The sequence below is a fragment of the Clupea harengus genome, chromosome 14 (genome assembly GCF_900700415.2).
Source record: "Clupea harengus chromosome 14, Ch_v2.0.2, whole genome shotgun sequence".
NCBI classification, from domain to species: domain Eukaryota; kingdom Metazoa; phylum Chordata; class Actinopteri; order Clupeiformes; family Clupeidae; genus Clupea; species Clupea harengus.
The window spans coordinates 20,658,036-20,669,609 of record NC_045165.1 but is presented as its reverse complement, the minus strand read 5'-3'; the positions used below and the strand labels follow the sequence as shown (position 1 = coordinate 20,669,609).

The window sequence follows — 11,574 nt, the reverse complement described above, 5'->3', positions numbered from 1 at the left end:
AGAGACAGAACAAGGAAGTACACATTAAAACACACTGTGGGTGCTGGCACACACACACACACACACACACTGGTACAGCCACTACAGCTTGGAAAGTTAATATTTCCAGGTAATCAGATTACTGAAACAAGGTGAATTGTCAGTGATGGTGCAAAAACAATGTGGTTTTTCTTAAGTGAAAGACTTAACTGTCTTGAGCAGTTATACCCCAAGATAATTATGTAACAATGCATTTACATTTGAACAGCAGATGCCTTGAACAAACCTTACGACAGATAGAATACATTTTCTCCATACAAGATTCAAACCGGTGTTCACAGTATTCCTAGCCCCTTGCTATAAGTTCAGCAACATGAACACCTAATACTGTGTACTATATAGATTTTAAAAACTATAACTATAATACGATAAGCAAGATGACCTGTTTCTCAACATGAGCGCAGACACACCTGCATGTGAAGCAGACGGAGCGGTCATGGCCGGTCCATTTTCAAATACCACAGATTAATGGAGACTCTGTCAGGTAATGGTTGGTCAGTCAGGAACAAGGTTTTATTCTTTACAGTGATGCGCATCAAAGGAAAGAGGGTTTCACATAGAAGATTCACACGTGTCTCTTATTAGGCAAGGAAATGGACTAAGTATAAATACCCTACTAGGTTGACAGAAAGGGGTGTCAATCATTAATCCCAACCCTGCTGTGTAATGATATGACTACTCGGACAGTCTCGTTCTGACCTTTCAGGTGTCTGGAACATTAGGAAAACCAATTCCACTTACCCAGAAGATTTGAACCTAATTGTGATTGTAAGACAGACATGGATGTAAGACACACAAGAATAATGACAGAAGAATAGTGATAGGAAATAGTATAATGTGTAATGAAGTCGAGAAATAATGATTGTGATTCCAGACCCTGTCACTATCAGGAGAGGATGTCTGCAGCACAGGACAGCACAGGAATCTCCAGCACTGTGCCTTATTTAGATCCTTCAGCAGCCCCTCGCCCCCCCAGTCTGGGTTTCTCTTCAGGGACTCGCAGATTAAGCATTAGGTTTCTCATGGAGCTGTGTGTGTGTGTGTTTGTGTATGTGTGTGAGTGTGTGTGTGTGAGAGAGAGAGACAGAGAGTGTGTGTGTCTGTGAGTGTGACTAAGACGGGTTGAGCTGCACACCGAGAGGAGAGAAGTAGCAACACAATATGCACTCTGGGAATAAAGACATTCATGCCAAAATAGAAGAGAGTGACAGACTATAATAATAGTGTGGGTTTAAATAGCTTCTCTCTGGTGGGGGCGTGACTGTATTATGCTGTGAATGAACTTCAGTGCCCTGGATGCATACTTAAAAGGTTGCCATTGTCTGTGGCGGGTGTTGCTCTGGTGATTTCACTGCTCCCTGCAACTCGGCATTTAAAAAAAGGTCATTAGTCCAATTAAATAGATAAATTAAGTTTGAATAACTATGACCACGGAATGCTTAATGTGTCACATTCTCATAATGGAAAAAGAAATCAGCCGTAGCACGTCGGCGCTAATTACGAGCAGCGTCGATAAGATTGTAATCTTGTCCAATCACTGGGAGTAAATTGAGATTAATTGAGAAGCCCTCATCCAGTGCAGCTGTGGTGATGATGGTGGTGATGAGAGCTGGAGAGGAGAGGACGCTGCTGGCCCAGGGGGTAGAAGGCTGGCCTGGGCCTGTTGCAGGTCTGCTTAGATCTTTACCTTTCTTGGGACAAGTTAAGTTCATCCATTTATTCGTTCAGAAAATGCTTTTAGCCAAAGCGACTTAGAGTGCAGGTATACATTTTGTCCATATCTGAGATCATATGATTGTCTGATCACACAGTTATTTGGTGTGGTACATCATGCCAATATGTGTGCTTCTTTGATTGATGACTTGATTTTACCTTTGTGTTTTTAGAACAGTCATCTACCAGTTGAGTGACAGCAATAAGGTGTTATGTATTCTTGAGCAATGCGAGTGGGCAGCTCACTGGTGACGACCTGTTTGTCCTCCCTGTCCCTCCCCAGGTAAGAATGGCCAGCTGTGGCTGCTGTTTCTGGGGGATCATGTGGTTGATCGTGCTGCTGGTGATTGGCTGGCCTCTGAGCATCTTCCTGGGGGGGCTGTACGGCTTCATCGCCCCCCTGACGGCATGTCTGGGAATCGACCGCCTGGCAGACCTGCTGATGGAGGGGGCCAACCTGGGACGCACCTGTGCCCAGAACATGCGTCACGGGAAACCACTGTGCTGAGGAACGCCTGGCGGCTAGTATATACTTGTGATGAAGCTAACCTGGCGCTACACATGCACACAAATCTGTGCAGAGCCTCACCTTTTCCAACACACACACACACACACACACACACACACACCTACCTATCTGACCTGAACCTAACTTCTTCCAGCAGACATACACACATACCTATCTGACCTGAACCTAACTTCTTCAAGCAGACATACACATATACATTAAAATACAGCCACATCTGTGCAGAGTTTGGCCTGTCCCAAACCACACACCAATACACACACATACTGAACCTAACCAACCCCATTACACACACAGCATGCCTGTCCCAACCCATACACACACACACACACACACACACTCATGCTGAACCTAACCGATGCCATTACACACAACATTCCTGTCCCAACCCACACAAACACATAAGTTTCATTCCTCCCCACCCCACACTTGTGCAGAAGAAGCTGAGAATAAACACAGGTCACCTCAGATGGTTATGCACTGGAACAAAATCCTCCAGAATATTATTAACAGATTAGATTAAGCTAATTTAGATTAGATTAACTGTTTTACCTTAACTTGCTTCAGGATGCTTTATAACATGCACATGAGAGTGGCCAGTAGAGCCATTGTAATATTTCAGTATTTTATGTTTACAAATATCTGAATGAGAAATGAAATATTTAAAGGCCATTGTATCTTACTTAATGTTAACATCATCTAGATCCAACAAAGTGCCTGGACAATTCTAAAATGTCTTCTTTTTTTTTAATCAAAACTGTCTTTTGTGGATATTTGAAATGAGATGTGTCCAATATCCACTATGGTGCTGTATGCTTGTATCTCCATTAAAACCAAAAGTGTCATGTCTATGATAGGCACTCAGTGACTGTCTGAAGTGCCTCTCACTTGTTATTACATTAAATACAGTTTTAGAATTGATACAAGTGTTGTTATGACAAGTTAAGTTTGGTTGGTACTGGGAACAAATGTACTACAATAAATGTATTTTGATTAAAAAAAATGATGTAAGTATAGAGCCAATGAAGTAAAAACCCATCTGCCTTGATATTAAAATGGCTGCTTGTTTACTTTTGTGTCCTTCACAACCATCCACAGCCAAACAAACAACACACAACATTACAGAAAACCATAGATGCACTTCCTGTGTCTTGTTTCCTTCTTCTCTCTCTCTGTTTCTCTCTCTGTTACTGTCTCTCTCTATCTCTCTCTGTTTCTCTCTTTGTCTCTCTTTCTCTCTCTCTCTTTACTCTCTCTCCCTCAATGAGTGCCAAGAAATATGAAGAAAGGAGACATCTGAGCCGGTTTCAGTTCCAAAGAGATAGGCCTGGAACAGAGGAGTGACATCATGCTAGTGGAGGGGGGGAGCAAAAGTTTCTCTCTCTCTCTACGTCTGAGTTTTCTACGAGTTCCTCCTTCCAAAAAGTACAGTCAAAACTCGAATATATTTCGGTGAGGTTTTTCTTTTTCCTGTCATTTTTCTAAAACACAAATTATTTTTGTGAAGGTCTGGGACCGACACAATACCTCACCACCCTCTAAAAAATGTTTTGGGGGAATTAGCCGTTCAAATCCACATTAACACACACGCTGGAACGTCTTTATTGAGAATATATACGGCTCCTCGGCAGCCGCTGGTGGGTGTTTGTAGCTTAAACCATTCAGATTCCTCTCCTGCATATTTCATGTCCTTTCTAAAGCTCTCTTTATCCTCATATTCTCACTGGCCTCATTGACTGTTGCACGGACTGACAGTAATTCTCTCAAGTTGTTTTTTTTTTTTTTTAAACTGGTGTCCTAATCCTTTCAAATTTGCTTTGAAAAACATGGCATCCTTGTGTCCCATATCTCCCAATATAATATTTATGCCGCTGCCATATGAGCCCTAGTTAAACTGCTTCCATGCAAACCCAAGGCTTTTCCCCCAAGACATTAGGGTTGAGGGGAGAAGTAAATTCTGTCCAAAATTGCCTGATTTTAATTTCTAGTTTGTTCTCTTTTTTCCTCCCCTCTACAGATTGGTTGGCAGTCAGTGTCGCTTCCTTGGCACGAGCCGCCTGAGTGGAGAGGGCAAGCTGACGGAGAGGGCGGCCATAACCTAAATTACGGCTGAGGCTGGAACGGGTTTGGTCCAGGTCTGGCTGAGATCCGGCTGACCTCCTCTCTTCCCCCTGAATACTCTGTTACTATGCAACCTAACACAAGATGCACTAGTACTGTGACAGTCCAGATTAGGAGTGAGGTTTTCTTTTTTGGGGGAGGCGTATGTGTGTATATGCATGTATGTCTATACTGTGTGTGTGTGTGAGTGTGTGTGTGTCTGTGTGAGTGTGTGTGTGAGAGAGTGTGAGTGTAGAATAGAATAGAAAAAGGGGCTGCTACTGATGCTTCTGCTACTACTGCACGCGCGACAGGGCCACAGATTCGGCGCAGGCTGTAAATATTTTATTGGGCGGCAAGATCAAGGGTGGAAGAGAGAAACGCCTGGCTCACTGTGCCGAGATGGAGGGATGATGGAGGAGAGAGAGGGAATGAAGGGATCTGGAATGCAGGAGAGGAAGCGTTGAGACCTAGTAGTAATTAACCCCATACCGCTTTCTAATTTCCCACTCGCATCCAGACAGTTAGGGGACCCTCATGCTCTGCGGGTGTGGAGATTCTCAAAGCCGGTGTGTGTGTGTGTGTGAATGTGTGTGGGAGAAATATAGAGAGAGTGAGATTGAGAGTGATAGTGCGTGAGTGTGTATGTGAGAGATGGAGAGTGTGTGTGTGTGTGTGTGTGTGTGTGTGTGTGTGTGTGTGTGTGTGTGTGTGTGTGTGTGTGTGTGTGTGTGTGTATGTGTATGTGTATGTGTGTGTGTGTTCAGGATTTCAGGGTTGGGCATGGTGGGCATGGTGGGCAGGGGCTTGTTCCTGAGTTCATACACTCTGTTTGCTTGGAGTGTGATGCTGTGATTTGGTAGGTCATTTTATGCTTATGACTGAACATCAAGGGAATGAGTTTGTGTGTGTGTGTGTGTGTGTGTGTGTGTGTGTGTGTGTGTGTGTGTGTGTGTGTGTGTGTGTGTGTGTGTGTGTGTGTGTGTGTGTGTGTGTGTGTGAGAGAGAGAGAGAGAGAGAGAGAGTACCTGACTCCCTTACAAAATGTGTAATATATCTTGTATTTATGATATTTGTTCATTTACTGTAATAATATGTGATGTATTGAACTACTGAAATGAAAACAGAATATTTGATAACCCACGAAGAAAACACACATCCTGTAGTCTATTTAGATCACGGTATAAATTAAATACAGCTTAATGAACTTTATGCTGACCTTAGTGGATCTAAAACTTTAAACTTTAAGAAAGATTTTTAAATCTTTAACAACTTTTTAAAAATGCATACAGGTAGAAGGAGAAAAAACACTTTGTTAGTGCTCTCTCTAGCCAAATGTAAAGTAGTGCATTGTGCAACTTCTAAGTAATTCATTCTCGCAGTCTCTGGCATATGCCGTAGTATATAGCAAGAGATCAATGGTTACATTATAAAACATAAATAACCAATGACCAATTGACCATAAATGACCAAATGGCCAACTAATATGCAAACGTGTTCTCAGTGTGCTCTCAATACTGTTATAGTCTGGACATTCATCTGATACAGAGTACAGTGAATCACAATGAAATCACAAGAAAATGTCTAGAAATGGCACATAGCATCGTCACAGACATTGCAAGCCTTTGAAAAATCCAGGGCCTGTTCAACTGGAATGAAAAGAGACAACAACGGAATGTCAGGATGAATGTAAAAGTCCTTCGACCTTAGACACCTGATACAAATCTGAAGCTTATAGGTTACAGGCAGCTGTTAAAGCAGGGAATGCATTGTTCAGAAATGTGCAGTGTCAGTGCCAGTGTGACATTTAGTTCATTCCACTTGAAATGAATAGCTGTACTGCAGATAGATGATCTCTCAGTCTGCCTTTGTTAGTAACACAACTATCTAAATTCGATTCAAAATTGAACTGCATAATAAAAGCCATTTTCAAGCTGTGATAAAAATGGACATTAATAGTTTCATTAAATGTCTCTTCAGTAAATGTTTCACATCAGAAGGAGTAATGCCAGCCAGATGTGGGCCACGTCTGGTCCAGAGTCCAGTCTCAGCACAGTAGCATCAATACTATCTTAACTCTCATCGCTTCATTAGTGGCTTTGTGGCTGGCCTTTCAAATTAGCTGGAATGAAAAGGGACTTTGTTATCTGCATTGTAAAAAGTACCTGTAAAAACTGTTTTAGTTATCAGATGAAATTTTTAAACAGCTGAATATGGATGGTCTTTAGCCATTATAGACCATGATTATGACGAATTTCATCAATTTAAATTCAGTCTTCACCCCCCCCCAACAACAACAAAAACACCATGCTGCTCTAACTTGGTGCTGTATGAATATGCTTGTGGTATATTTGGTAGCATTTCGTAGTATGACTTATTGCATTAGTACTGTACAAAGTTAGAGGTGCGCAACTTGATGGATTCCCCCACTCCCTCTACCTCGGGCTTCCAGTGGGGAGACCTGATGTGAACCTACCCCCGCCCCTCTGCCCATCTCGTACTTCAGGGCGCCCACTTCGAGAAGGTTAATTGACCCCCATGATGATGTTGACATGAAGTGCAAATGAGTGATAGAAAACCGATCACGCAAATGTCACCATACCGATTTTCGGGTGCCCCGTGCCGCCCTCGGCCGCTACCCATGTTGCCCATAGATCAGTCGCTGCCCACCGTCCATTTAACCTCCCTGACCAAGCCCCCTTCCTTGAATGGCCTTGTACCGCACTATGGCGCAGGGGGTAACCAAATAAGGCGACGGCCGCGAACTCCCACTCACTCTACCCCTGTGCGCCCCCTGGCCTGGCTGGCCCTCGCTGGGGTATAAAGGTCTGATCCCCAGCAGCTGTGCATCCCTGCCTCTCCAACAGATCCAGTAACAGCAGTAGATCTGGTGAGTAAGAGCATTCGGGCGAGCGCTGAAGCAATTACAACACAAAATACAGCCGAACTAATACGATTAACGCACCCCTCCAAAAAGCTAACCGCACTGTACCCCCTGATTCCTTTAATCTTGACCTGCGTATTAAAGGACACGCCACTGTCTCTCCGGGTGGTGCTGTCATCCGAGCAAAAGAGCGGGAGACCTGGATTAACGAAGTGACTGTTAGGTGGTGATTTATGACAAACTGCACTGTAATAGGACTGTGAAATGTGCAAAACGTCAGGGAGGCATGATGACATGACATGAAATATGACAGCTAACTCACTAATGTCACTCGTAAAGAGCAAATTACAGCTTTCTAACATAAATTCAATTTGAATTACTGTAATGGGCAGTGAATGTGGCTCCGGTTGTTTAACAGTCTCAGTTCTGTTATTCAAATTTCAAAATCTGTTATTTGTTATCACATGAACATATATGAAAAGAAGTCCCTGACCAATTACGCTCAATGCGAAACTGTTACAGTGTATGAATTTGTCTGTAAAATGTGGATTCAGAAAAACAGGACACAAGATTATGAATATGATTGTTGTCTCTCAACAGTAGAACACCATCTAACGTCATGTGCGACGATGAAGAGACCACCGCACTGGTGTGCGATAACGGCTCAGGTCTCGTGAAAGCCGGCTTCGCAGGAGATGACGCTCCCCGCGCTGTTTTCCCTTCCATCGTCGGCCGTCCACGTCACCAGGTAAACTTGGTCCTCTTATAATTGCAACTAATTTATCAGGAGTAGCAATATTTCACGCATTTTAAGACAATGACTGATTGGTGAACACCTATGTTCCCTTTGCCAGGGTGTCATGGTCGGCATGGGTCAGAAAGACTCCTACGTTGGTGACGAAGCTCAGAGCAAAAGGGGCATCTTAACTCTTAAATACCCCATCGAACACGGCATCATCACCAACTGGGACGACATGGAGAAGATCTGGCACCACGCCTTCTACAACGAGTTGAGAGTCGCCCCGGAGGAGCACCCGACTCTCCTCACAGAAGCCCCCCTCAACCCCAAGGCCAACCGGGAGAAAATGACCCAGATCATGTTTGAAACATTTAACGTCCCAGCCATGTATGTGGCCATTCAGGCTGTGCTGTCCCTCTACGCCTCCGGGCGTACCACAGGTTAGGCCGTCAGTCCTTCCAGAGGCATAGGGGATCCATAGGAGCATGATGCGAGGCTTGATTTCATCTTTGTCCTAAACCTGTTGCGCATTTACCCAATACCCACACTTTACAGGTATTGTGCTGGACTCCGGTGACGGCGTAACACACAATGTTCCAATTTACGAGGGTTACGCTCTTCCCCATGCCATCATGCGTCTGGATCTGGCCGGCCGCGACCTGACAGACTACCTCATGAAGATCTTGACAGAACGTGGCTACTCTTTCGTCACTACAGGTGAGTGGGCTAAGGCTCCTCTGAATGTAACGTGTTCATGAGCAAAGCGTCAGAGAGACTGGTATGATATAGTCTGCTTGGGCAAATAATAACGCACCTCTTGCATTACCGACAGCTGAGCGTGAGATCGTGAGGGATATTAAAGAGAAACTGTGCTATGTCGCGCTGGACTTCGAGAATGAGATGGCAACAGCTGCTTCCTCCTCCTCTCTGGAGAAAAGCTATGAGCTGCCAGACGGACAGGTCATCACCATTGGTAACGAGAGGTTCCGCTGCCCAGAGACCTTGTTCCAGCCATCATTCATCGGTGCGTAACCAGCAACATCAAAAGCTATAGCTATTTGTCTTGAGATATGCTGGCACAATAAAATGAACACAGACTTGCTGCACAATGTATTTGTCCGCGTGCACATACACATAGTCTGACACCTAAATGTTATGTCAAAAGCATTGTATTGTTATACACCACTGCACGCACAAGGGTGTCAAAATAGACACGGTCAATCCTCAGGGCCAAACTGACATATACTTTTATAATTACCAATGTGACAGCGCTCCGGGCAGATTGAGGCGCTGTCCATTTCAGCACCACAGCCTTTTGCGCGCTACGGGAAGTTTGCAGAGATGTGAACGACTTGTAAGAATGCCTCTCAAAGAGGTCTGCTCTTTTTATAACCGTAGGTATGGAGTCTGCTGGTATCCATGAGACTACATATAACAGCATCATGAAGTGTGACATCGACATCCGTAAAGACCTGTATGCAAACAATGTCTTATCTGGTGGCACGACCATGTATCCTGGTATTGCTGACCGCATGCAAAAAGAAATCACAGCTCTGGCTCCAAGCACCATGAAGATCAAGGTATCCATCATTTTACATTGTGCATTACCTGTATTATTGTAGCTAAGATAATGTCACTTTCTCTGTGTGTTTTTGTTGTTGTTGTAATTCTCGGTTCACTGCTTTTAGATAATTGCGCCCCCTGAGCGTAAATACTCCGTCTGGATCGGTGGCTCCATCCTGGCCTCCCTGTCCACCTTCCAGCAGATGTGGATTACCAAACAGGAGTACGATGAGGCCGGTCCCTCCATCGTCCACCGGAAGTGCTTCTAACCACACACTGGCAAAGCCAGTGCTATGGTTCATGCAACGCGCTCCGTCATCATTCAACAGTTTGTTTTACACAAGAAGTAATTTGTCTGTGTGAATGTCCTCGTAAGCAAGACCCGGGACTTGCAACGTGTTCTTTGCCTTGAGTTTTATTTTGTATAGAGATGAAGACTAATTGAGGTTTTGGAGTAGGTTATGACAGCATTGTCATTTGACTTGTTGTTTACAAACATATCATTCCTCTAATGAATTACATTTTAGTCTTGGTAATTGTCTCCAGTCTTTTCTCTCCATTCTTTTCTCGTGAGGCACGCAAGAAACGTGACACAAGAATAGATTATAAAAGATTGGAATTCAGATTATAAGAGATTACCCCAGGATGAATGAGATACCTTAAACCAATTTATACAGTCTTTCCTATGACTACAACCCAACAGACAAGGCCTTATCTCTGTTTTTCAAGAGGCGGAGAGGTTGACGATGGTCGAAGGCTATTTTCTCAAGTTAATTAGTATAGCCATTAGCTTTACAAATAAGGTTTACATTAAATAGTTTTAGATATTTGTGTTTTAGAAGTCTTCAATGCTGCAAAGCTACAGTCTAATAAGATTGACTATGACTTTTATGTGCGAAACCAGTGGGTTCTAGTCTTTATTAAAGCAATTAGTGTCACGTGGTCGTTTTCCTTAATCCACAGTCTCAGAGGCAATATTTCAATACATCACCAGATAATTGGTAAAAATAACACATCTGTCTCACAAGTTTTTTTGTCTGAAAACTGGTATTTTGCATTTGAACGAAATAGGATAAAGTTGCATTAGATTGAGATCCTGACCTCCATAATATTTTAACTAAAATCTGTCGACAAATGTAGATAATCATTAGTCTTGTAACATCTAAATGAATCACAAACTGCCTTAGGTTCAATCTTTTAGGCGATTATAGTAACTCCATCAAAACGATCTCAAATCACATTACCTAACAAACTTTGCTGCGCCTTAAAATATTCATTAACCCTCCTATTATGTTCAAATTTTACCCACATCTATTATGCTTGGGGTCAATTTGACCCCAGCAATTTAAACCTCCAAAACATTATTATAATATTTTTTTTTACTCAAGTTTATGTGTCAGGTACTTTAGGTTTGTTTGTTGACTACCTAAATAGCCCTTAAAAATAAAACAATACCCCCACCCACCCCCCTTATACATCCAGAATACATGTTACGCTACTATGGAGAAATATGCAGATCACCATCAAATCTCACTGATTGACTTAAAATTGGAAAGAGATATCCTTCTGGTGTTTTATGGCTTCATATTATTTCTAAGTACATATTGTTGTTATCTATAACATACGGAATAGAAAACGATTTCTGTAATCAAGAATAGTAACAATGTGATAAAAAAAGTTTATATTTCTTATATATTTTATACAATTAAAACAGCCTGGGGTCAACAGCCTTGACCCCAAACAACACCTATGCGTAAAGCATGTGTACAGGACATTGAAAACATATCATCATGTTAATTTTGTGTTTACCCAGTTCTCCCCATTAGATTAGGAAAAGTCATTAAATATGAAGCAAAAAAAAACTATGCCAATCATTTATTTAGAGACGTTAAACATTGAAAAGGGTCAAATTGACCCCAAACATAATAGGAGGGTTAAGTCATTTGAATGAGGGCTAGTATCTCAGTTGGGATTGATCAAATCGAAACACAAGGCGTGGCCAGATATTTT

The 11,574-nt window shown here is 42.7% G+C and overlaps 1 protein-coding gene and 1 long non-coding RNA gene across 2 annotated transcripts in view; both read left to right on the top strand.

Moving 5' to 3' along the window:
- Nucleotides 1-3,334, top strand: part of LOC116223594 — a 4,407-nt gene extending 1,073 nt beyond the window's left edge. Inside the window, exon 2 of the long non-coding RNA XR_004165164.2 lies at nucleotides 2,036-3,334. This is a non-coding gene — a long non-coding RNA (uncharacterized LOC116223594). The remainder of the gene's footprint in view (nucleotides 1-2,035) is intronic.
- Nucleotides 3,335-6,683: 3,349 nt separating this feature from the next.
- LOC105896556 (actin, alpha cardiac muscle 2) lies at nucleotides 6,684-10,120 on the top strand. Its single transcript, XM_012823326.3, has 7 exons — nucleotides 6,684-7,268; nucleotides 7,863-8,010; nucleotides 8,117-8,441; nucleotides 8,557-8,718; nucleotides 8,834-9,025; nucleotides 9,400-9,581; nucleotides 9,690-10,120. The coding sequence occupies exons 2-7, from the start codon at nucleotides 7,882-7,884 to the stop codon at nucleotides 9,831-9,833; spliced, it is 1,134 nt and encodes a 377-aa protein (XP_012678780.2). The 5' UTR covers nucleotides 6,684-7,268; nucleotides 7,863-7,881; the 3' UTR covers nucleotides 9,834-10,120.
- Nucleotides 10,121-11,574: the final 1,454 nt, after the last annotated feature.

Coding starts and splice junctions, on each gene's coding strand:
- LOC105896556 (XM_012823326.3), top strand. CDS start 7,882: ATGTGCGACGATGAAGAGACCACCGCACTGGTGTGCGATAACGGCTCA. Junction 8,011..8,116: donor TCGGCCGTCCACGTCACCAG/GTAAACTTGGTC, acceptor TCCCTTTGCCAG/GGTGTCATGGTCGGCATGGG. Junction 9,026..9,399: donor GTTCCAGCCATCATTCATCG/GTGCGTAACCAG, acceptor TTATAACCGTAG/GTATGGAGTCTGCTGGTATC.